Below are 26,395 nucleotides of genomic sequence, written 5' to 3' on the forward strand. Positions count from 1 at the left end.
GCAGCCCACGAACTCAGTTTCCTCCCCTATACCGAAGAGACTGGAACAGCACTCACCCCTACGGGTGTTAGGAAGATTGCATGAGAACTGTGTGTGTGGAGCATTGAGCCCAGCCCAGTGCCTAATGCCTGGGAAGACTTTCATGGAGTTATGTTGCTTTCCTGATGTGTCATCAGGGGCTGAGCTGTGCGTGCTACTGCTACCACCTCAGTACCTTACACTGCACAGCCCAGTCGTCTCCTCCAAAGAAGATCCTTCAGATACCCAGATGACCCTAAGTGAGCTTAAACTCTCCCACAGAAACGATCCCTGAACCCTCGGAGCATCTTTGCCAGTAATTGCTTCAGAACTGGTGCTTCATGGTCAGAGTGTTTAGGGGAGCTGTGGTGGATTTGTCACCCACCAGGAGATTTGATGCTTGGTATCTCAGAAACAAAATGAGAACAGGATATGGTGAATGGTTAAGGTTACAAAGCCACCTTGCGCGTGGGTTGACCCAAGATCTCTGCCTTCAGCTGAATATAGAGGTGACAGGTACCCTGTGGCTTGTCAGTGGCAGGAAACCTTCTTGGAGCCAACATTTCTGGGCAAAGAAAGACTGTTTACTAAAGTTGTAGTCCTAGCTCGTTGTGTGAGCTTTGGCAGGCATTAAGCTCTCTGAACTAGTTTTCTCATCTGAAAATGGGGATGATAGTGCCAGGCCTTCTACAAAATGGCATTAGTTACCAGGGACCAACAGGGACTAGACAGCTGGAAGGTGATGCTGCTTCGAGAGCCCCTTGGAGGAGGAGGCCAGAGTGACTGCCCTGACCACTCCTGGGCCCCATCCTCTTCGCTTTGCCTCCACCCCTCCAGTAAGGGTAGCTCCAGGCTTTTCTATGGCACCATCTCCTCAGTCCAGAGCACCCACGGAGGACACCTGGGCCCCTAGCTCCCAGGTAGCCCCTAGAGTCAGTGTCATCTTGTGTTCCCCACATCAGATGATGTGGCCATTAGTGGCCTCTGCCATATCTCTAAAGGGATTGGAGCCCATAAGTACTGCAGCCACCCCCAGGTGTTGGGAACTTGGTAGGGAAAGAGCACATCCTTTACCCTCCAACCCTGAGGCAACACCAAGGCAGTATGGACTCAAGCAGAGCCCATACCCAGTCTCATCCCCTCCCCCAAGGCCTCTGATGCCATGTGCTGATGTGGACGAGTGGAAGGGAGAAGGGTGAGCTGAGATTGGGAACTGGCTCTGCCCCGCACATGACCTCAGTCTACTCTATGGAATGGAGCCTGTACCAACAGCATCTTCTGCTTCCTGGGCTGTGGTGTGGATGAAGTGAGATCAAGACATGAAGGCGGGCCGGGACACTGCCAGGGATACCAGGGACTGGTGGCCCCTCTGTCAGAAGTGTTCCAGGTTAACATGAATGCACAAAGGGGGAATGACAGAAACTCTCTTTGAAAGCCACTTAAAAGATAAATGTCAGCCTTGTCACCCTAAAAGGGCAGATTTTGTAGTTGGAGGAAGCACTCGGAGGTCCATGTGGCCTGAGTATGGTAAAACTCTGCTTGTAGATGCATTTAGGCATGTTTATGAAACGGTAGGTAGGATCATGTGGGCTCTGAAAGTCCCAGCCTGTGCTCAGCTGCAGCAGGTGCACATGGTGTGCCACACACTGGAAGGCACGATACAAACCCTCCCTCGCTCGCTATCCCATGGAGCTGACATGGAGGGCTTCCATTTTGTGTCACCAGTTCTTGTAAGAAATAATAACTACTGCTATTTTTTGGACCTTTTCTCCCCAAATGCAAACTGTGCCAAGTGTTTTACATGCAGTGTCTCAGGTATTCACACCAACCCATAGAGGTGGTGCTGTTATGATCCGTGTTTCACCAAAAAGAAAGGAAACAGGTGCTCAGAGGCTAAGAGATTTGCCCAAGGTCTTACAAACTGGTGAGTGGCAGGGATTCAACTCTGGTCTATTCAGCCCCAAAACCACACTGTTAAGTTAGTTCTGGCCTACTTCTCTGTGCATTCTACTTAGCTGTTGTAAGTTGGTTCTCTGTATTTTGGTGAGTGATTTTGGGATACATAAGCCCAAAAAACATCTTTAAGCCTATTGAACAGACTGCCAGGATTTAATAAACATGCATAAAATCTGACATTTAAAACTATGCCTCATCCTGTGACCACATTCTGGAAGTTAAACAAATGTGCCCCACACTTTGGACAGGAGGTTAGAAACCACAGTGAAAGAGCAGGGTCATTATCACTGGTGTATTCCATTTCCGTGATAGAGCACTGCCCTGAAAGTTTACGACTTATTTCCCATGCTCTGAGCCCAAAAGTAACTTTTTTGTATATTCCAGGCATACCACATTAAAATAGAATGTGCCGAAGTGTAAAAGTAGTTTGGAGACTTTAAAAGTTTTATTTCTTAGCTATGAAACTCATATACTAGTAATATATAACATATGTGCGTATGTGTGTGTGTATATACATTTACATATGTTTGTGTGGCAGACATTGGAAAATTTCATTTTTAAATGAGCAAAGCCACCAAAGAATCCACTTCAGAAATGCTGCTTAGATTCATTACAGTTTAAACGCTGTTTTGCACATTTTTCAAGCATTCCATGGACCACTGGAATTCTCAGCCTCTTATAATTCGGTTTTGCCCATTCATAGTCCCTGGTGCTAGTTATTCTGGATTAATCAAAGCAATCTGAACATCTGCCTATACAAAAGTCAAGCCCCAAGGTGAGGCAGAGCCTGATCTCATTTCTGTTAGGTGCCTGGTGGTGCCAGCGCTTGTTTCACGGCTGCTCTGATCTATACTCTTTGCCCAGTAGTCAGAAGAGCCTTCTGAGCTTGGGCACCCAGCATGCCACCTACCATCAACAGCTTTGTTGGCTGTGCTCACCTCTTCAACCTTCAGCCCCAGTCCCAATCAAGGAGAACCTGAGATCATAGGAGTCATATGTCATCCCCCTTGGTGTCAGCATTCTTGGAGATGGAGGAAGGAAAGTCCTTAAAAATTTTAGACCCCCTACTTGGGCTTTCAGCATGAGTGTTCAAGAAGAGAACAGTACATGTTCATGCCTGAGAAGAAGCATTCCAAACCAGCCAGAGTGTCTGATAACTTCTCCATGAAAATGCGCAAGCTATAAACAAAGCCTGCCTCACCACATCAAGAGGGCAAAGCCATGCCTTGCAAATTCCAGAGCAGCTTCTCGAAACACTGTCAAGGCCTATAACTGGAACATGCTGGTGGCCTCCACATTGTGGGAGGCAGAAAAAGTCTTGGAATTGTCCTCAGAAGATTTCCACTGATGTGAGACCCCAAGGTAAGGGAGGCAACCAATGTCCTTCACAAGTTTCCAGAAGTTCTTTCGAAACTTCAGGCTGACAAAGGCGTAGAGCACAGGGTTAAGGCAGGCCCTCAGGTATGCAATGGCCTCTGTCACCATGATGGTGTAGTGAAAGCTGGTCATGGCATAGTATTCCCAGTGTGTGCTGCGGATGAGCTTCATGAGGTTGAAGGGCATCTGGGTCAGCAGGAACACAGCCATCACCAGGAAGATGATCTTTAGAGATCTGTGCTTCTGGAAGCCTCCAGCCTGAAGCAGTGTTTTGATTATGACTGAATAGCAGACAATCATGGTGAGCAGTGGCAAGAAGAACCCCAGTGTCATCTGGGTAGCAAGAACCACAGTGGAAATCGCCTCGTCATGGTAACCACATATGAGCTTGTCAAGATTAAAGACATTGCCATAGATAATTTGGGGCAAGGAAACCAGCAGGGATATCACCCAGATAAGCAAGCTGGTGACCTTGCCCCAGGTCATCCTCTTGGCTTGCTGGTTGTAGGCCTTGGTGGCCTTAACCACTACAATGAAACGATCCACAGTGATGCAGGTGAGGATGAGCATGGACGTGTAGAAGTTAATAGTGTAGATGCCCAGTAGGCTCTTGCACATGACCTGGCCAAAGACCCATTCATGGATGCCTGCATAGGCCCAGAAGGGCAGAGTGCAGACAAACACCAGGTCAGCCAGGGGTAGGTTCACCAGGAACACATCTGTCAGGCTCTGCAACTTATGGTAGAAGATGGATATGACCAGCACCAGGGAGTTCCCCACCAGACCACAGACAAACACCACCAGGTACATGCAGGGCAGAAAGACCTTGCTGAACTGCAGGAAGTCTTGATGCTCCTCCTGGCTGCTGTCATTGAAACTGTTGAACCCATAGTCTTCATGGTAATCATGCTCTGCCATGGTGTCTGTTCTGATGAACACCTGTGAGTCAGAATCCAGGAATTATATTTGGGGCTGAGGATGGCATTCTCTGTCTTCCTGCTGTCCCATTGACCACATTTAGGGGGCAAATAGTCATCTTCTAAACCCACCCACTGGGATGTATAGAAACAGCACAGTCCAGTATATTGAAGATAACCAGTTCTGAGGGGAAATTGCTCAGACAGGGCGAGGACTCTCCATTAACCTGAAAATTCTCAGGATCTCACCCATCTGGGAGACAACTCATAACTGACCCCTAAGCACATTCCATAAAATCCTGTGCTCAATTATTTTGAAAGCAAAAGTCGCTTTGCTGCCAGGTGGGCACAGTGCTCTGTGGAAGAGCAACATTGATGATGGATGGTTGAGCCCACTGATAATCTGAGCTCATCAATGGGACATGCCTGTTTTCATCTCCCCCTGCCTCACCACAGTTGCCCACCCATCCTGAGCCCCATTTCCTAATAAATTGTGAAAGCTAAAGCAAGTGCCCCTACCAGGGGGCTTTCCTATCAAGGAGACTCCCGGAGACCACAGATGTTTGGGGATGGCAAGACTGCTCTGCCTGGGTAGGTAGTCCTTCCTGCCTTTACTTCCCCTCAATTGCATAGATTTTCAAAGGCTACTAATGGGGAAACAAAGCATAGAAAAGCCCACGACTGCCCAGCACTTTGGCTGAGCTGGCTTCATGGTTAAAGCATTGGGTGGTTCTCCTCACTTCCCAACTAAACTTTCCCCTTCATCATCTAACACAGTTTGTGGCATTCCACCATCAGAGCCTCATTTCCTGAAGACTTCTGAGCAAGAAGTCTCTTAAAAGGTAGATTTCCCCAAAGCGGAACCTTGCCTTAGCTTCTGTGATTGGCAGGTTAGGACTTAGGGGCCTCATTTAACAAGCAGAAGACCTAATTGAAATAGGGTGCCAGATGGGCAACCTTTCTTACCCAGGGCACCAGCCCTTCAAGATGTCACTTCTCTCTGACCCTTCCCTCTGCCCTGTGACCCTGCCAAAGACCACAGACAGGACAAGGGATCATGTAACCTGTGGTGTGGGAGCAGAGGCAGCTGCAGCAACATCAGCCCATGAGTGCCAGGCCTGCCCTTGCTACTGGACTGCAGATACTCAACATGCAGCAGTTCATTTCCAGTGACCTGGAGCCATGTCTGGCCAGCACCTCTAGAAGATGTATGAAGAAGAGCACGTGTTTGGACAGAATCTCTGCCAGCAAAGTCAAAATATTGCCTGACCAGACAAGGGCATATAAACGATGAGGTTACCTTTCCTAATCCACTCAGAAACACTTCTGTCCCTGACTTTGAGTCCTGACTAGGAGCAGTGTCTCCGATGCTGCTGCTTGCCTCTGTCTTTCCAGGGACCAAAGTGCCCTTTCTCTCTAGCAAGGAAGGATGCTGCCTTTGGGCTAAGACTGCTTAATAAAAATCCTTGCCCTTACATCACAATTGTTAGATCTCTAAGGGTGATAGGTCAGCCAGAAGACATCCTGCCCCCAACAAGCTCTCTGGGGCACTATATTAAGTAGGTCAGATGATGTGTATGTATTATTGATTCACATGGGCAAAAACATATTTTTTCATCATTTAAAATATGAAACAGGTGGCTTTGCTCTTAAGAATAATGTCCAGCTCCCCAGTATTGCTTGACTCGCTCTTGCCTTTTTTTGGTATCCTCCTGTTCCAGCTTTTGCTGGTCCCTTATGCTGCCATTACACATTTCCTCAAAGGACCTGTGCAAATTCATGTGTAATAATTGGTAAACTTTGATGTATAATAATTGGTAAACAGATTGGGCCTGGACAGTGCTGTGCAAATAGAGTATTAAAAATTACTTTCCCTTCTAGGCGAATTAAAAACATTCATTTCTTTATTCTCTATAATCAAAATCCTATTTTGTTTTCTGAAAATTAAAAAAAAATCTACAACTTTGGAAGTAGTGTAAAAGTCTGATAATGCTGAAGCAAATTACAATTCATACATAAAATAGAATATACTTAAATGTTTAGAAAGTATTTTTACTGATTTTGGAAAATGCAATACAGTTAAATTGCTAAGAACAGTGTAAACACAAAGTAAATATGCAAAATAAAGTATTAGCTATTACTATTACAACAAATAGATGTCAAAGGATATAAAATTAATTGTGATTCTTAACCTTTTTTGACCATAAACTCCTTTGAGAATCTCCTAAAAACTGCAGACCTTTTCTCAGAAATAATGTATACACACACACACACACACACGCACACACGCACACATACACAAACACCCCTGCAATTCTGGGAGTCCATGAACCCCTTGAATCCCTCTGCCATGTATTCTGTGGGCCCTCACTTAAGAGTTCATGATAAACTATGTGATTTTGACTGACCATACTTTTAGAAACCTGGAAAAAATGATCACATTTTATTAGCAGTTGGCCTCCAGCTAGTAGAATTATGGGTGACTTATTTCTTCCTTTTTTTAAAATAGTTTTCAAAGTTTCTACAGTAGTATATTGATTTATATTGAAAAAAGAACATAAATGTTAATCTGATAAAACAGCCTGTCTTATGCAAAAGAAATGAAAACAGAGATTATTCATTGAGCAAATAGAGATGATAACTAGATTCTCCTTATCTCCCTGGGTGGGTCTGACTATGCCATTACTAGCAGTACCATCAGCCTACAATCACTAACTGTGCCTGGAAACATGTTCAGTAGTTTTCATGTTTCTTCAGTTTAACCCACATAGTAGCAAATGGCCGTGATGGAATTTGAACGAAGAGCAGCTGAGCTCCATAGCCTGGCATTTTGCACTGTACCCTACTGCAGACAGGAATCTGAGAATACCAACAATACCTGGGTTAGTCCTCCCTGTCTTCTTTTCAATATAAAGAGTAAGACAAATGACTCACCTGCAGAGATGCTTTGCCAGTTTGTTCCAGAGATGAGCTTGCTCATGAAGCAAGGTCTGCCTCTACTTCTGTGATGTGGTTCATGTTTCCGCTGAACATTTTTTGAGAGCCCTCAGCTGATTACTATAAGAGACCCACCCCCTACTCCCGTCCTTCAGATCAGAATCCATATGACCAACCCGCTCTTGTGTAACGCGTGGGTCAGAGATGGATGGGTGACTGATACCCCACACTCCCTTCATTCTGCTTTGGGGCTGATTCTTCTGTCAGGGCCTGATGGGCTTTATTCATAAACTAAAGGGGAACAATAAGGAGGTTTGGCTCTGGCCATCCACCGAAGATGGTGGCATTTATACCTTAAAATTACTTAATTCACTAGTCAGACATCTTTTTGGAACAGTTGGGGTCTGGGCCAATGCTGAGTCCATGGCATGGGCTGGGTTCTGCGTGCACATGCAGCTCCAGCATATGTGATAGCTGTTAAGCCCCATAGCAGCCCTGCAGTGGATATTATCTTTCCTTTATAGATGAGAACACTGAGAACCGTAGCCAAAATAACAACCCCTGGTGCACACAGCTAGAAACTGGCAAATCGAAGATACACACTCAGGTCTCTGTCATTACCAGACCAATCAACAGGATGATGATGGGTCTGCCAGAGGGCCTGGTGCAGCCCCACCTCCTAAGCCCACACCACTCAGGCACCTCAGCAGGCAGTGCCCACCCACCCTGCCTAGCCTGGCTGGAATTATCTGGTTTCCTTGGGCTGCCCTCTGTACTCCTGGAATTCCCCAGATGTTGACTACTTTGATCTCAGTACAGTTCTAGTTGTCAGTCTCCATGATCTAACGTTACTGACCCTTCTGGGAAATAACGCTGGAAGGCAGGAATTGGAGGCATGTCGGCCTGGGTCACATGCCCCAGTGCCTTGTAGTGGAGAGGGTACTAGGGAGAGGCATGGACTTGATGTCTGCTTTCCCGGAAGCAGCTGCCTTCTTGTGGAGGTGCCTGGCCTCCCTTCTCTGGCTCTGCACTCCTATTCAGGCTGCTTCTCTCCAATGCTCTTGCTCTCTCCCACCTGCTAGGCAAACCTTCTCATGTGGCTCTTCCTAAGGGCAAATGTCAAATATTGGGAGCAGGGACCAGGAGCAGCCTCAGGATCCAGAGACTAACACTCAGTTCTACTGCAAGCCTGGCCCTATGCTGGATGCTTCTATGTACAGCCATCTAATCCTAGTCACTTACAGATAGGCAAACAGAAGATTAGAGAGATTAGCCCACTTGCCCAAGAACACACATCCCCAGCAGTCACCCAGGACTGTCAGGCTGCAAAGCCAGTGCTTCCTGCCCTGCTCTGAGTATGGAGCTGTGCCAGGGGGCCCTGATAAAAGATCTGAAGACCTCTAGTAGGTTTGCAGGCCTTTTTTGAATGAATTGGTTCAGACTGTCCTTTCTACCAAACTGGTACAAATCAGTGAGGTGTTCCTTATGGGCATGAACCATGAGGCCGCATAGACTACATACCGATGGACAGATGGATGTAGGGAATAGTGGACAAATGAATAAAGGAACAGACTGAGCCAAATATGCACCTGTCTTCCTGAAAGAGACCTTTCAAGGCAGGGTGGCAATTTAATGTAACCCTGCCTGACACTTAGGAATCTTTAAGCTTTGAGAGCTGAGTTTTACCCAGGGACAACCAACCATGCCATTCAAGACAGGTCCATAGGGCAGTGTTAGAATGGCCTGAGCCTTGTCAAGCACCCTTGGCCATGCTCTTCTCAGCAAGCCTTTCTACTCCATGGGGAAAAACAAGCCAGCACCTGGGGCCCTCCATGACTGTGTGTACATGTCAATATGGGGATATGTGTATTTGAGAAAGCATGGCTTGTTTATCATGGCCATTCTTTAATAGAAACTTCTCTATAGTACAAAAGACTTTCACCTAAATTTGAGGGGCTGAGCCACTTGTGGGTTTGGGGCTAAAATTTTATTTTAATCACTTTACAAAATGCCTTTTACTATCTTGCCAATTTGTAGTGTTAATTGTTTTAAGGGCATTACTTTTATTTGAAACAAAACTTTGAACTTCCTAAGGGTGGGAACCCAATCATATATGTCTTAGATTTCCCCAGAAATACCTAAACATTTTCTAAATAAAATTGAGGGAAGAGTAAAAGGGAAGTGGCAGACATACCTGCTGCAGATCTATCTTGGAAGTCAGACTGTTGGCCTGCTCTCCTTACCTGAAGACCTGGCAGAGCTGTTATCAGTTCCAGGATTCAGGGATGAGACATTTACTGTTGTTGGCAAGGCATTGGTGGATGATGGGCTGTGATCCACAGAAAAGTAGCCTAACCAGCCAGGCGTGGCAGTGGGCACCTATAGTCCCAGTACTCAAGAGGCTAAGATGAGAGGATCATTTGAAGCCCAGGAGTTTGAGGCCAGCCTGGGCAACATAGCCGGCAGACCTGTACCCCTGCAAGCCACCAGGATGAGCTGAGAGATCATCTGGTGGGAGCAGAGCCACTATGGCTGAGAGGAATTGTTCTGGAGGAACAATTGTTCTATAAGCAGGAGAGCAGGAGAAGGAAACCGCGTACAGGGGTTGACTACCTCCAGCGGAAGAAGGTGAGTTGTAGGAGTGTCTTACCACTAGGGAATGTGTCTGAGTCATGTGGCACCAAAGTATGTTAGCAACAGCAAATCCATACGGGTCTGCAGCAACTCAAGTCTTGCCTCCTTGGAGGAAAGAATTTGGCCGAGGGGCAGAAGAAGGTTTAAGGCAGAGGGAGAGACTGAGGCAAGTTTTAGAAAGTTTTAGAGTAGGAACAAATAGAAGTAAAGTATACTTGGAAGAGAGCCAAGCAGATGACCTGAGAGATCCAAGTGCCCCGTCCGGCCCTTGACTTGAGGTTTTATACATTGGCATGGTTCCAGGGTTTGTGTTTCTTCTCCCCCGCCTCTTCTTTTGGAGCAGGCTGTCCTCAGGCATGGTGGCTTGCCAGCACTTGGGAGGAGCTGCATGCTCAGAGTGTTTACTGGAGATGTATGCATGCTCATTTGAGGTGTTTTTCCCTTATCAGTCGTTTCTAGAGGAAGGTCATATACCGGTTAAACTGCCATTTTGCCTCTTAGTATGCGTGCTTGAGCCGACTCGCCCAACTCCTGAGATCTTGTCAGGAAGCTGCTGATTACCAGCTTCAGATGTTTTCTATCTATTGGGAGACTCTTTCTCTGGCTCTGGCTGCAACCAGTTATTTTAGAGAGACAGCTTAACAATTGCCTGACCATTACTTGATGGTCACCTGACATTCCTGGGGGAGGGGGGCCCTCCCCTGCCCTGCTCATGTCTGCCTAGCTACCTACTCTAACACTAGGAATTTATAAGCAATGGATTAGCAAAGTAAAATCAAGTTAATACAATAATAATAATTTGATAGCAAAATTAAAAGATGCCCCCAGATCGCAGAGTGAATATGATGTGTGTGGTGTGGTTCAGCCCAACCTTCCAAACCTGCACTGGTCAATGGAGCCTTCTGCTGTGAGAGACCTGTGCTGTACCTGCACTGCGCAACACAGTGGCCACCAGTCCAGGTGATAATTGAGCACTTAAAATGTGGCTAGTGCCACCAGGCAGCCACATTTTTGGTTAAATTTATCTGATGAATTTAAGTTTATATAGCCACATATGGCTAGTGGCTACTGTATTGAAGACTGCAGTTCTAAACTGAAGACATCTCCATTTCACAGGAGACTGTTCACAAATGGAGGCTGACCAGAGGGACGATGGGAGCCTGTGTAATCAGGAAAACAATACTTCTCACTCTGCGGGGCTTAGCGAGGCTGAGGGGAGATGGCGCCCTCTGGGGAAGATTGGCAGCAAGGCACCTTGGGCCATAGGGATTTTCCAGGCATCTGTTCCTCCCTCGGCTAGTTTCTAAACAAGCAGATCTGTTCCGCAGGCAGTCTGCAGGATTAAAGTTGTGCAGTAATTACATAACAAACAGGCTGAGGCCATTTGATTCGTGACAGGGAAGGACTATAGACTCCCATTTGTAGAGACCAAGCTGGAGGGGCTCCACCATGACTCAGAGAGGTGTGGACTCCAGGACTGCAGTGCCAGGGGCTGCCTGGTTTGTGCTCACCACTTTATTCTGACTCACTTCTAATGCGGAGCCTTGGGTATGTCCTCCTTTGGGAGCATTTGGAACAGAAGAAAACCTTATTCTGAGACAAATAACGTAGACATTCACTGGGCATGGGCTGTGTGTACAGCAGGCTGCCCAGGAATGCCAGGATGGCACCCACAAAGGGACAGACAAGTTGACGGACTAGAATGTGTGCTCGAGAGATATTTAGCTCAACTGACCACAGGCTCCAGACAGAAACTCGGAAGGAAAAGGTGGCATGCCATCAGCCAAGCTAGCAGTAGGCTGCCATGACCAGAGCAAAGGGAGGAGGAAGGCCGCGTGGGCAGTGAGTATCTGGTATCTTTGCTGAGACTGCCTCAATAGCAAGAAAAGGAAGCAGCTGTAGTAGGAGGTGGGGTGCCCTCTAGTGGCCATGCTTTGGTTGCTGTCCTTTCTCAAGCTCTTACATCCTCTGAGTTGCTTGAACATTTTCTATGGCATCTCACGGTAAGAAATACATTTTGCATGGCTACCTAGTTTGCATGTGTGTACACATATGGTCAAAACAAGAGCCTCGAGGCTGGCTGCAGTGGCTCATGCCTGTAACCCCAGCACTTTGGGAGGCCGAGGTGGGCCGATCATGTGGTCGGGAGATTGAGACCATCCTGGCCAACATGGTGAAACCCCGTCTCTACTAAAAATACAAAAATTAGCTGGGTGTGGTGGTGCGTGCCTGTAATCCCAGCTATTCGGGAGGCTGAGGCAGGAGAATCGCTTGAACTAGGGAGTCGGATGTTGCAGTAAGCCAAGATTGTGCCACAGCACTCCAGCCTGGCGACAGAGCAAAACTCCATCTCAAAAACAAACAACAACAAAAAAAACCCAAGAGCCTCATAAATACGTATCCTCGCAACATGCAATATACTATTGTATTTTCTGTTTTATTCTATTTCTTTTAATGTTGATCATAACCTCCTAAATTGACTCACAGCCCACTAAATGGGTCATGACCTACAGTTTGAAAACCTATTGAAAAGAAAGCCCTCTGCCCTAATTGTCACCTTTGAGACTGCATCACCCACCTGTCCCATTCCCACCTCACTCATGCAGGGCATCTGTCGGGGCCAGCAAGGGTCTGGGAAACCTGCTCTGTGAATCATCTGCTTGCAGGTAATCAGGCGTTGTCTGTCATCACTGTGGTCAGGGAGGAGGGTGATGGAGGAAGAGAGGGAATCATAGATTAGGACATCTTTTATCCTGAATGCGGGAAAATTGGGAGAACCAAGTACAGCTTTCAGCGTCTCTCTCATTCTATGTTATTTCTTTATCTTATTTATGGTATTTGCGCCTTGGACAAGGATGAAAGCAAACAAAAGCAGGCCTGAGTGACCCTGGCCTGTCTCCTCTGGACTTGTGCTCCCCTGCTGTCAAGTGGGTGGCTGCACAAGCTGGTTCCTTGAGCAGCTTCTTGCACTGATGTTCCCTGTTTCTGTTTGTCCTGGGGTGAGGGTGCGGGCCTGGAAACCAGCGGCTGGAAAAGCAAAAAGAAGGAGGTGTTAGGCAAGGAGGAAGACAGAGAGGGGTTTGGGACCAGGAAGAAAAAGAAATGCCAGAGTGACAAGGCATGCCCCCGGTGGCAGCAGGTGCTGCAGCCCGCGTTCTTCCTGCACCTTCCCTGAGAAGAGCAGCGGAGGCTGCGGGCAGGAAGCTGCTGACCAGAGCAAGCCCACTTCTTTCTCAGCGAGTGGGCTCGCAAAACGCTACCTCTGAGTCTTTTAAAACTTACAGCCTTTTCAAGCCATCAGAACCCAGAGTCCATCTGGTTCCATTTGCTTTCATTTAGAGAAGGAAGACTGGGATGTCAGGAGGAAAGAGCTCACCATGAGTCACACAGTCACAGTGCTGAAGCTGGAACCACAGTGGACCCCACCACAGTCATACCACGTCCCCTGCCCTTGGGGGCCACAGAGACCTCCAGCTAGAGGGAGCCCCACTTGCTCAGGGCTGGTGGCATTCAGCTCCTAGAAGAGCACAGATTGTTTCAGCAATTTAAAAAGAAGCCACACTGAGTGGGAGATCTTCCTCATTGATGCCCTCACATGAGGGCAAAGACATTTTTTCTTTTCTGGACCTAGGTTTCCTCTTTGGCAGAACTGGGGAGTGGAGCTGGTTGGGCTCTGAGGCACCTGAGATTGTATAAGTTCCTGGCTGAGCTGGACCTGGAACCCCACAGGGAAAGCACTAAGTTGCAGTCAGGGTATCTAGTTCTGGCTCCAGCTCTGCCTCTGAGGAACTGCCTGGGCCTCTGTGTCCCTATCAGTGAAGTGCAGGGACTGCAATCTGCCATTATGTTCTAAGGATCCGTAATTCAGAAGGTGTTAAAAACCTCTCCTGGGTGCCTGTTCTTGTGCCCCAGGGATAGGCCAGAGGCTTCTCTAGTTGTGCACTGGCACTGAGAAGGCAGGACCCAGTGGTGCTGGTACCTTGGTCCCATGGCAACAGTTCTGCTGGCGTGGGCCAAGAGTCTGTGATTTGTGTTTCCACTCACCCTTCCTATAGCAGGAGGTGTCTTCACTACAGCTGCTCCAGGGAAACTGCTGTAGCCCTATTGTCTTCTCCTTGTCCACCTGCTTGGCCCTGGCCCCTGCAGCCCTCCCTCTACCCACAAAATCTGCCGGGGTCTCTGTCATGGCCTCTATGATTAAAGGATCCCCCATGCATCTGGATTTGGCTGCCTGTGACTCCAAGACTGCGGACCTCAGGATGTGAGACCCTGTGTGTCGATAGCTAAATGACTGTGTTCTCATTTGTGACATTTCAGGGACACTACATCAACCTCGCTAACGCCTGAGGACACTGAAGACATGCCCGTGGGGCAGGATGCGGAAATCTGCCTGCTGAAGTCTGGAGAACTGATGTAAGTGGCAACTGCCGCCTGGGCGCTCCCCACGTGTGGCATTGGGAGGAGCGCTGGCCTCTCCAGTGCCGGCGCTGGGGACCACCTCGGGGGCTCTAACTTAATACCAGTGGGGCTTCGTTTATTCTTTTTCTTCAGGTATTAGCTTATATACATTAAGATTCAAGCAAGTATACAGTGCTTGAATTTTCATGAATGATTCAGTGTAATCACTACCACAATTAAGATATAGAACAGTTCCCTCACCCTAGGAAGTTGCCCCTTTATAATATTCCTCCCACACCTCGTGTTCTTTTTTCAAAATAACTTTGTTAATTTTTTTATTGTATGAGCAGTACACTTTCATTGTAAAAAATTAGGAAAATAGAGATAAGCAAAACATTTTGGCATATAGCCTTCCAGTCTTTTTTATACACATATATACATATAATTTTTGACACCAACAAATATTCTAAATCTTATTTTGCAGTCTTTTAAAACTTGCTATAGCGTAAGTATTTTCCCATATCAGCGAGTTCTCCAGTGTTGTGTCCAGTGGCTGCATAATTGTCATTAAATAGATTCAGTCACTCATTCACAGATATTTATTAATTATCACAATGTGCCAGGTACTATTTTAGGTGCTTAGAGCATGTCAGTAAACAAAACCAACAAAGGTTCACCCCTCGCCCTCATCAAGCTTACATTCCAGCAGGGGTTGACAGATGATACACTATAAACATAATTCAATAAGTCAATATTGTATAAATGTTACAAGGTGGTGCTTGCTATGGAAAAAGATAAAGTAGGATAACAGGGAAGGGGAATTTGCCATTTTAAATAAAGTGACAGTAAGAAGATAAGACTTGAAGGAGGTGAAGGAGTTGCCAGGCATCTATCTGTGGGTATAGCATTTCAGGCAGAGGGAACAGGCAGCACAAAGGCCCTGAGACGGGACAATGCCTGGCCTGTTGAGGGTCCGAGAAAAGGGCAAGCATGCCTGCAGCAGAGAGAACCAGGAGGTGGAGTCAGAGTGGAAATGAGGGTCCCAGCACATAGGGCCTTGTTGGCCATTGTAAGGACTTTGACTTTGAATCTGAGGGAAATGGGACCCCAAAATGAGGTGTGAAGCATTAAGAGTGACTTAATCTAATTTACCTTTGAAAAAGGATTGTTCTGATTGCCATGTAGAGAATAGATGATGGAGGACAAGAGCAAAAGTGGGGAGACCAGTTGGGAGGGTATTAGAGGAATCCTTGTTCCTTGGACCAAGTGTTGGCAGAGAGGGCAGAGACCAGGGCAAATTCTGGACCTATTTTGAAGGTGGTGCAGACAGAATTTCCTGAAGGTTTAGATGTGGTCATGAGAGAATAATCTATTCCACCAGTCCTCTGGTGACCTTGGACCACACTTGGACAAACACTGTATTGAATTATGGGGCAGACCAAGCAGGAAGAATTAAATAGCTAGCCCACTCACAAGCTGTTGATGCTGGGGGAGTATGAAGTGTCACGGCCACCCTTTCTGGAGAGCAACTTGGCTGCAGAATGTACCAAAAGTTCAAGAATTGCATTTTCTCTTTGATGCAATGGGCCTGTGTCTGGGAATTTATCCTGAGGAAATAATGACTGGATGTGCAGAGATAAAGCTACCAAAATGTCCCTTGCATGCTACTCACAGCAGTGACAACTAGAAATAGTAACAGAGAACTTGGGTGGTCGTGAATGGCTGTTAAATTTTGCCAGATCTTTTTTCTACATCAATTGATAAGATCATAGGCTTTTTCTTCCTTAGCCTGTTGATATGATGGATTGCATTGACTGACTTTCATTTATCAAACCAGCCTTGCATACCTGGGATAAATCCCACTGGCTGTGGTATATATATAATTCTTTTCACACACTGCTGGATTTGACAAAATATCTAAAGGATGTTTTGCCAGATATAGAATTGAAAGTTCTTTTCTTTCAGCATTTGAAATATGTGTGCTGCTACTTCCCTCTGGCCTCCATGGTTTTAGATGAGAAATCCCCTGGCATTCAAATTGTATTCCCCCATAGATAATACGTTATTTCTCTCTGCCTGCTTTCAAGTTTTTTCTTTGTCTTTTGTTCTTAGACGTTTAATTATGATGGGTCTTGGCATGAATTTCTTTGGGTTTTTCCTATTTGGGGTACACTCAGCTCTTAAATCTCTAGGCTTATCTGTCATCATATTTGGGAAGTTTATAGCCATCATTTCTTTGAACATTTTTTCAGATGCACTCTATTTTCCCTCTCCATTTGGGACTCCGGTGATACAAATATGAGATCTTTCGTCCTTGTCTTGTAGGTTCCTCAGGCTCTGTTCTTTTTCCTTGCACCCCGTCCCCCAATTCTCTTTTCCCTGTGTTGTTCAGATTGAGGAATTTCTGTTTTTCTCTCTTCAAGTATAACTGTCATCTTTATTCAGCTATTGAGTGTCCAGTGATTTTTTTTTATTTTGGTTATTGTAATTATTTAGTTCTAAAATTTCCATTTGCTACTTTTTTATATCTTCTGTTTCTTTGGTGTGAGTTTTCCACTTTTTTATTGTTTCAAGAACATTTAAAATTGTTACTGAAGCATTTTTTTTGATGGCTGCTTTAAAAGCCTTGACAGATAACTCCAGCATCTGGTTGATGTCAGTGTCGGCTTCTGTTGATTGTCTTTCCTCATGCACACTGTGATTTTCCTGGCTCTTAGGATAACGAGTGGTTTTTTAGTATGTGTAGGTGGGGGGCTCAGAGACACTAAGCTGTTGTGATTTTCCTCATATTCTGGGGGTCCTTAATCAGTCCGCCTTCCTTCTCCTGCCCTTCACTTTTACTACAACTGCTGAATCATTTTCAGGTTTTTTAGTGGCATTTAATGGGAAAGAACAGGGAAATGTTTGAAATCATTTATAATAAAACTTGTAAAAAACCTACCCTCAAGTAAAGGGATGAGGAAAGTTATGAGATTTAGAAATAACTAGAACACACAGATCCAAGGCATATCCTTGAGGAGAATAAGACAGTACCGAGAATAGGTCGGCTGGACATGGGAATAAAATGCAAGGAGAATGACAACACCTTGAAAGTTATTTTTTTCTGCCTCTTTCAAAGAGAGTGACAGCAAGCTAAGGATTAGCAACCACATCGTGAGAGCATCTGAAAACATGTTAAAGGTTGGGATTATCTCAGAACACTGCGAATGTGTTGGTACTCATGTAAACTGGAATTTCTCAGGTCACTCAGTGGAATTCACATCTGTGACATGAGCCTTATAGACAATAGGCATCTTAAGATTATATTATATTTGAGCAAACCTTTGATTTGTTTTTGTTAAGATCTGCTTTGGAGAGGCTGAGTATTGTCCTTGTCACTGAATAGATGATGTCTAGATGATGTCTAGACTAGATGATTGAGGCACAATCCAAATACCTGGGTGTCAGGGGAGAATTCTGGAGCATAAAATTATAAAATGCTCCAGCATTAATGCATCAATGGGGCATTATGTCAGGGTAAGTGACTTTTTACATGGTAATATGGTAAGATTTCCACATTATGAGAAAGATGTCTGTTCCAGAATGGACCCCCCACACCTGCCCTCAGATTCTTGAAAATTGTAAATATTGGTCAAAGGTTCTTAATTAGAAATAAAATTTAGCACATGGAGAAGTATCGCATTGAATTGAATTCTCACAAAGGTGAGTATTGGAGCTGTTCTTTAAAGCATCCTGGTTTTTTAATCATTTCTTACCCTTCTCATTAGCTTTGGGGAGTCTGTCCATTCATCTCCACAGCTTTGGAGGCAGATGAACCCTCAGCACCACCACTTGCTGTGCAGTGTTGGGCAAGTTACCTAACCTCTTTGAACTTAGTTCCCTCCCCTGTGTTAAAGGGGATAGTAATACATTTTCTCCACAAAAGGCAGTTTGGTATGGTAGGAAGATGATGGCTTTGCCTCAGACCTGTGTGAGCCTGGATTGAATTTCTCAATCTTTTAGAATCTTAGTTTCCTCTTTTGTAGAATGGCAACAGTCATGCCTTCCTCAAGGAGCCATTGCAGTAACATGCAAAATTCTTGAGCACAGGGCATGGCCTATGATGGCCTCCACCTTTCCATTTCACAGTTGAGAAACCGAGGCTCAAAGTGAGTGAGTGACTCACCCAAGGCCACACTGCTCCTAAGTTGCAGCTCTGCACTGGAGGCCCTGTCTCCATGATCATGAGCTAACCTAGCTGCCTCCAGAGTTGCACAGTGTAGGAGGGGTGCCACTCGGCCTGGAAGGGGCCCTGAGCAGCAAGCTCCCTGGGTTCATCTTGTAATCTAGTCCTTGCAGCAGTCCTGAGGCAGGCATGGTTGTCCTTGTTTGGCAGATGAAGAAACTGAGGTTTATGAGAGGGTAAGCCCTGCAGCAGGGATGCAGTGAGACAGGTCCCTTGGCCCCTAACCTCACATTCTTCGCGTCACACTCTGGGTCTGGCACAGAACCCCAAAAACAGAGGAACTCACTGTCAATGAACCTTGTAAACTTCTTGAAGAAGATTTTATCTACCCAGGGAGAGTAAGAACAAGCTTTTCTCCCCAAAACCATTATATTACTTGCACCACCCTTGCATTATAAAGAGTATGGGATGTTGGCATTTGAGGAAAGGTCAGAGTGTCCATGTGGAATCTTACAATGGACGCCAGATGCAGCTGAGGAGATGGACTATATCGAAAGGCTGGGAGGCTTGTACTAATTAGGTGAAAGGGCGAGGCAGCGAATTGGAAGGAGAAATGGCAGAGAAAAAACAGATGGCTGAGCAGCAGGGCATCTTCAGGAGAGCAGCAGAAAGCTGTGCCTCGGCACTTGCTTCCTGTCCATGAGGGCTGTGGAGCAGGTCAGGCTATCCTCAGTTCCTTAGTTCCCATGGGCTTTAACCTCCACACAGGCAAAGATGTCATCTGTATTTTTTACTGCTGTCTCCTCCGTGCCTAGACCTATGCCAGGCATGTAGTTAGCGCTCAGGAAACATTTGTTGGAGTGAGCTGCCCATCCCATAATTAAGCATGTTGGCCAAGGTTACCCAGGGCTTGTCCTCTTAAGAGCCTCTGACGTCTCCAGCCACCTCTGAGCCACAGATGACCTGGCCAGTGGACACAAACACTTTGCCCAGTCAATCAGGTCCCTCTCTGTATTTTTATTTTAGGATCAAAGTACCCCTCACAGTGGATGAGATCGCCAGCTTCGGGGAGGGTAGAAGGGAGCTGTTTGTGAGGTCCAGCACCTACAGCCTGATCCCCATCACTGTGGCCGAGGCAGGCCTCACCATCAGCTGGGTCTTCTCCTCTGACCCCAAGAGCATCTCCTTCAGCGTGGTCTTCCAGGAGGCCGAGGACACACCGCTGGATCAGTGTAAGGTAAGGCTGGGCTCCCTGCCTGTGGGCTCCTTACACACACATCTGGGTACTTGGGCAGGCCTTTCTCAAAGCAGGGCAGTGGCCATCCTACCCTCTGCTGGGCAGGCCTCACCTGGAATGTTCTGGGCCGTGTCATGCAGAGAAGGCAGAGCACCTGGGCCTTGTCCAGTTTGGGGAGGGAAAGACCCAGAGGTTCTGGAAAGCTGTTTCCAAATGTCTGAAGGTCACACCTGTGTGAAACAGGTGTGCCCTTGGGATAGATAGGTAAGTGAAAGAGGAATACAGACATATGACTCAATTTAAGGATCATTTTCTAATAGAGCTGTACAAAGCAGGAATGGATCACCTTGGGAGGTGGTGACCTCTCTTCCTCTAGTTTTTAGCTTAGGGTGCATCTCAACCCAGAAAGGTGTCAGTAGAGACAACCCCAGTGTCACTTTGGTGGTTGAGCTTGAAATCTTGGTGGCAGGTACCAGTTTATAAATTCCTAAGACATTCTAGGCATGGAATGTTGACAGTGCCTGGACTGTTGTTCTCAACCTTGGCTGCAAATTAGAGTCTCTAGGGGTGGGATCCAGACATCTCCAAGTGATTCCAATGAGCAGCCAAGGTTGAGAACCACTGGTGTAGATCAGGGGGTTGAAGCCAAAGTGGAAAGGATGAGGTGGAATCCAGACCACAGGGACAGAGGTTGGGCAGGGCTCCATGGGTGGCTGATTCAGTATGGGGCAAGGAGGAGGGAGACCCATGCCTGAGGTCTGAATTTGATGCCTGCATCTCTGCAGAGAAAGGGTGTAGAGGGATATGGGAGGGAGAGATGGTTTGCATGGAAACACAAGTTCCATTTGAATCATTCTGAGTGAAAGAAATGGTAAAAGCAGTTGGGCTTGCTGGACTGGAGCTGAAAATGGATCCTAGCTTGGGAATATGACTGCAGAAATCTCCATTTTGCAAGAATTGCAAGGATCAAGATAGGGAAAAGCAAGCTGAAGTCATGTGAAACAAGAGTTCTGTGAAGTCTTTGCAGAAACATCTAATAGTCCCTTGTGTGTTTGGTCCACTGGGTGCCCTTGAGGGGCTTGAGGCTGAGGGATGAGGAAGGCCCAGAGCAGGAGAGCCCAGCTAGGAGACACACTGGGCCACACAGCAGTTCCTGCTCTGGCGCTGGCATCCCATAGAGGAACACGTACCCATTTGGGTTTGCTCTCCTGCCATCCTGCCCTGTTGGAATCTGCTCAATGCAGGGATCACTTTTGTCATTTCTCTGCTTTTCAAACTCACTCTCAAAATGTAACTCTACTCCCCTGGGTTGGCTTTGTTTATTGGAGTCTCATATTCTGTCTTATTTAAAACCACTCTGCCCATCTTATTCTTTTGGGGCTTGTAGCCAGCTGCTCATACCTACCTCTGGAGCCCTTCCTTCTTGAGCAGTTCTGAGCCCCCGCCCAGGAGGTCCTGGTGCGGCCAACATGCCTGTCAGCTCCACACTAACAAACGGCAGCACTGCCAAGAGCTGCCCTTGCCACTCACCATCACATTCCCCAGACCTACCAGGCCCCCAGCCCTGAATCCACCCAGATCAGACACCGTGAGTGTTTGTGGCAGGGAGGGAAGGGACGAAATCAGGGATCCAGGCCTTTGCTGTTTTGCCTGCCCATATGTGGCTGGGCTGTGGGCCTCTCCCCTTGCTCAGTCCCTACCCACCGAGTCCTCAGGAGCCTGGGGTTCCTGTGTGGCTCTACCAGGAATCAGGAACTTGGGGACCTACTGAGCCTTCCTCCTCTAGCTTCCAGGGGGCCCCACTGCCTTTCCCCACAGTGACACCAGGGGGCAGAAGGGACCCGTGTACAGGATGCTCAGGTGCTCCTCTGCCTTCACAGGCCACTGTCACCAACCACAGATGGGGGTGGCTGTTATCTCTGCCTGAGGTCCCCCAAAGAGACCATGGCCAGCGTAGCCTGTTTCCAGACATGTGCCCTCAATATCTATCCTGGGGACTCCCCGAGTGCTCTCCTGACCAGCCTGGGCCTTAGAGGAAATGACAGGTGCAGTGCAAATTGCAGCACTCAGACTTCATGATTATGGAGGTATAGACACAAGGAATTATGCTGTGTATTTGCAACCATTTATTGAGTGTCTCCTGTATACTGGACTCTGTAGGGCCCACAGGGGATAGAAAGCTGAAGGGATAACATGGAATCTCCCCTTGAGGAGCTCACTGTGTAATCAGAGAGAGACTCTAATAAATAGACACTTGTGATTCCAGGTGGTTTCATGACAGGGGTGGGTGGGCACTGTGGGTACCCCTGGGAAGGGTGCCTAGCCCAGCTTGGGGAACAGAGATGAGGAAAGGAGACCCCTGGGCGATGATGAAGGCTGCAGTGGAGGAAACCAGAAGCAGCATTGTGAGGTGAGGCGAGGGACCTGTGGGCTTGAGGAGAAGCATCCAGGTAGATGGAATAGCACAGCAGAAGGCCAGCCCCGTTTCTAGGGGCACCTGTCAGACACTCCCCACCCTGTGCCACCCTCTCTCCAGACCCACTTCCTCCATTATAGTCATGGACTCGACACTGAGATTAGAGAGTGTGAATCTAGGGGAGGCACTTGATGAAAGAAATTATGAACCAGGTTACCAGTGTACACACCGCTGGCCTGAGGCCCAGGGACAAAGCAGAGAATTGGATCCAGACTCTGTCCTCTCTCTGGGCAGAGGATCTGTCTTTGGCCAGAGAAGGTCGATGGCCTGTTGGGGTGGGCTTCAGAGGGAGTCAGAGGAGGAATCAGCTGACAGCAAGGACCCTTGACTTTGTTTTTTAAAACAGCTTTATTGGGATACAACTCATGCACTTGAAATGTACAGTTTAATGGTTTTTAGTATATTCACAGAATTGTACCACCATTACCACTGTCTAATTTTAGATTCTTTTCATCACTCCAAAAAAGAAATTCTGTGCCCATTAGCAGTCACTCCCCAACCTCTGCCCCCAGTGACCACTAATCTATTTTGTGGATATGCTGATTCTAGATGTTTCATGTGAATAGAATGAATGAAAAACAGCTGGAATGAATGAAAAGGCTACAGAGTAAGATGTTTTAAAGAAATGAAGAGTATCATTTTCAAGAAGACACATTAATCTATGTTAAACATGCCCTCTTCAGGGGACCTGCCTTAAGGAGCTCTTGATGTTGCTTGTAATCAAGGTAGTGGGTGCGAGGGTGTGCAGGGTGGGCACACCAAGGTCCCCATGCAAACAGCAAGCCTTCCCCTCCAGCAGCTCCTTCCCATACACCCCTGCTGCAGTGTCTGAGACCAGGCCAGAGTTGTTAGGTTGTCGATCACAGAAACAGAACCAACCCCTCACTCGGGATCCTTAGTCCCTGGTGGAACTAGAATGTGATAGAATATTAATGGAAGTAAATGAGACGTCATGTGCAGAAGAGGCAGCACAGAGCCTATGTGTAGCAGGCCCTCAGTGTACACTCTTTGTACACCTTTGTCCCCTCCAGGCTTGTCAGGGGCCCGTTCTACTCCCTCACTACTACCAGCTGCCAGCCTGAGCAAGCACACTGTTGTGTTAGGAACACAATGCTCGCTCTCCCTCCTGTGCCTTTTTGATTCCCCTTTTGATTTCCCTTCGATCCACACGTTTGAGTTTGTTATTTAGTTTTCAAATATTTTGAGGTTTTCCAGAGATCTGCTCTTGATTTCTAATTTAATTCCATTGTAGACCTAGAACATACTTTGTATAACTTGAATCCTTTGAAGTTTGAGAGGTGTTTTCTTAATGGCCTAGAACAAGGGTGTCCAATCGTTTGGCTTCCCTGGGCCACGTTGGAAGAATTGTCTTAGGCCACACATAAAATACACTAACACTAACGATAGCTCATGAGCTAAAAACAAAAACAAAAACAAACAAAAAACTCATAATGTTTTAAGAAAGTTTACGAATTTGTGTTGGGCTGCATTCAAAGCCTTCCTGGGCCACGGGTTGGACAAGCTTGGCCTAGAATGTGACCTACCTGGGTGAATGTTCCAAGTGCACTTGAAAAGGATGTACCTTCTGCTGTTGTTGAATGGAGCGTTCTTTTTTTTTTTTTTGAGACAGAGTTTCACTCTTGTTGCCCAGGCTGGAGTGCAATGGCGCGATCTCGGCTTACTGCAACTTCTGCCTCCCAGGTTCAAGCGGTTCTCCTGCCTCAGCCTCCCAAGTAGCTGGGATTACAGGCATGCGCCACCATGCCCAGATAATTTTGTATTTTTATTAGAGATGGGGTTTTGCTATGTTGGCCAGGTTGGTTTTGAACTCCTGACCTCGGGTGATCCACCCACCTCAGCCTCCCGAAGTGTTGAGATTACAGGCGTGAGCCACCGTCCCTGGCAGGAATATTCTATTATAGATGCCAATTAGGTCAAGTTAGTTGATGGTGTTGTTCGTCTTCTGTTTCTTCATTGAGTTCCTGTCTACTTATTATATCAATTATTAAGAAAGATGTATTGAAGTCTCCAATTATAATTTTGAATTTGTCCATCTCTCCTTGCAATTCTGCCACTTTTTGTATCATGTATTTTGAAGCTCTGTCATTAGGGGCATAAACGTTTAGGATTATTGTCCTTTTAATTAACTGACATATTTATCGTTATGAAATTATCCCTGGTAATATTCTTTGATATACAAGCTATGTTATGTGATATTAATACAGTCAAACCAGCATTCTTTTGGTTAGCATGCTAGCCTGGTAATCTTGTTTACATCCATTTACTTTTAACCTATTTGTGTCTTTATATTTAAATTGCATTTCTTGTAGGCATGATAGGGTTGGGTGTTGTTTTTATCCAGTCTGGTAATCTCTGCCTTTTCATTGGAATGTTTAGGCTATTTTCACTTACTGTGATTGCTGTTAAGATTAGGTTTGAGTCTGCCATCTTGGTATTCATTTTCTCTTATCCCATCTGTTTTTTGTCTCTCTTCCTCAGTAAATGAGGGCAGTTGTTGGGCTCACCCTATTCCTGTCTCTCAGGGATCACTATCCTGCATTGCCTGATAACCAGTGTCTTGAAAACTGTCCTTTCATATGTTTTCTATTTTTTGTTTTGTTGGTTTTGTTGTTGTTGTTGTGTTGTTGTTGTGTCCTGGGAGGGTAAATCTTAAATATTCTCCCATGCCTTTAAATATGTTGTCTCCACTGCCAGGAACAGCCAGATCCCTTCTCATTGGCTAAATTGTCCTAACTCAGCATCACTTTTTCCGGGAAGTTTCCCCTGGCATTCAGCCTCCTTTCTCCCACCCAGATGCTAGAATGGCACCCCTTCCTGGTCTCCCCTCATGGTACTTTCACCCCAGTGTAATTGAATGTTTCCTTCTCTGTGATCACCATTAAACCACAAGATTCCTGAGGGCAGAGTCCTTTGTGGGAATTCACTTCACTTTGGGAACTGTGTACCCAACATGTAGAGTTTAGAGAAAGATGCAGCTGTGTTCAAGATTAAGTTGAGAAAGTAATCACATCCTTATATTAACAACTATTTTGGATTCAGTCATTTTGTACAAGTTAAAAATGTTTAATGGGAAAAAATAAAAACTGAATTTAATAAAAATTGTATTTCTGAAAAAGAAGCTACATTTTATTTTGTAAAGAATAAAAATGGTCACTTCTGGGGAAGTTTACCTCATTAGGAACTCAAAGTTGCGAAGATGCTGCTTCCGTCGTCTGTAGACCTTCTGGTCCATATAACCATTTATGTGTAGTCAGTCTTAAATGGAAGGCTTAGGGACACTTTATAAGACAAGATCCTCTAGGTGCTAGTCACTTCTTAAAAAAAAAAAAAAAAATTTAAGGGCTGGGCGCGGTGGCTCACGCCTATAATCCCAGCACTTTGGGAGGCCGAGGCGGGCGAATCACAAGGTCAGGAGTTTGAGACCAGCCTGGCCAACATGGTGAAACCCTGTCTCTACTAAAAATACAAAAATTAGCTGGATGTGTTGGTGTACACCTGTAATCCCAGCTACTCAGGAGGCTGAGGCAGGAGAATTGCTTTAACCCAGGAGGTGCAAGTTGCAGTGAGCCAAGATTGCGCCACTGCACTCCAGCCTGGGCAACAGAGTGAGACTCCATCTAAAAAAAAAAAAAAAAAAAAAAAAATTTAAAATGTTTGTTGGCTCTAGCCTGGCATGGTGGCTCACACCTGTAATCCCAGCACTTTGGGAGGCTGAGGCAGGCGGATCATCTGAGGTCAGGAGTTCGATACCAACCTGGCCAACATGGTGAAACTCCATCTCTGCTAAAAATACAAAAATTAGCCAGGCATGATGATGGGTGCCTGTAATCCCTACTATTCAGGACACTGAGAAAGGAGAACTGCTGGAACCTGGGAGGCGGAGACTGCAGTGAGCCAAGATCATGCCAGTGCACTCCAGCCTGGGCAACAGAGTAAGACTCCATCTCAGAAAAAAAAAGGAAAAAAAAAATGTTGGCTGGCTCTGCCTTATCTCCTAGCATATTTTCAGTTTTAAAATGAGGCCTGTGTCTTAGCTGATAAGTAGGTTGAAGAGCCTGCCCTGGTGGGGAAGAAGTGAGCCATTCAAAGACCTCCCCCTGAGCCCTGGCCCTGTCTAGCACACACCCTTTGCACAGATTTTGTCTCTGACAGTGAGGCCCTTCAAAAATCATCTGAAAAAAAAATCAATATCAGAGTCTCCTGGGACTAATTTCTCATTCTCAGGGAAGGCAAAGAGTGAATAGGAGGCTGAGGCCCAG

The 26,395-nt window shown here is 46.3% G+C and overlaps 2 protein-coding genes across 2 annotated transcripts in view; one reads left to right on the plus strand and one right to left on the minus strand.

Annotated features, from left to right (window-relative positions):
* The window catches only part of FYCO1 (FYVE and coiled-coil domain autophagy adaptor 1), a 77,042-nt gene that overhangs the window by 44,189 nt on the left and 6,458 nt on the right, over window positions 1–26,395 (plus strand). Inside the window, exons 15-16 of the mRNA XM_054482086.2 lie at window positions 14,157–14,252; window positions 19,429–19,639. Of these exons, the coding sequence (XP_054338061.1) occupies window positions 14,157–14,252; window positions 19,429–19,639 (307 nt within the window). The remainder of the gene's footprint in view (window positions 1–14,156; window positions 14,253–19,428; window positions 19,640–26,395) is intronic.
* CXCR6 (C-X-C motif chemokine receptor 6) lies at window positions 2,401–7,291 on the minus strand. Its single transcript, XM_054482088.1, has 2 exons — window positions 7,203–7,291; window positions 2,401–4,290 (listed from the first exon to the last, which is right to left on the minus strand). The coding sequence occupies exon 2, from the start codon at window positions 4,267–4,269 to the stop codon at window positions 3,241–3,243; it is 1,029 nt and encodes a 342-aa protein (XP_054338063.1). The 5' UTR covers window positions 4,270–4,290; window positions 7,203–7,291; the 3' UTR covers window positions 2,401–3,240.

This window comes from Pongo pygmaeus, chromosome 2 (assembly GCF_028885625.2).
Source record: "Pongo pygmaeus isolate AG05252 chromosome 2, NHGRI_mPonPyg2-v2.0_pri, whole genome shotgun sequence".
In the NCBI taxonomy this organism is placed as follows: Eukaryota; Metazoa; Chordata; class Mammalia; order Primates; family Hominidae; genus Pongo; species Pongo pygmaeus.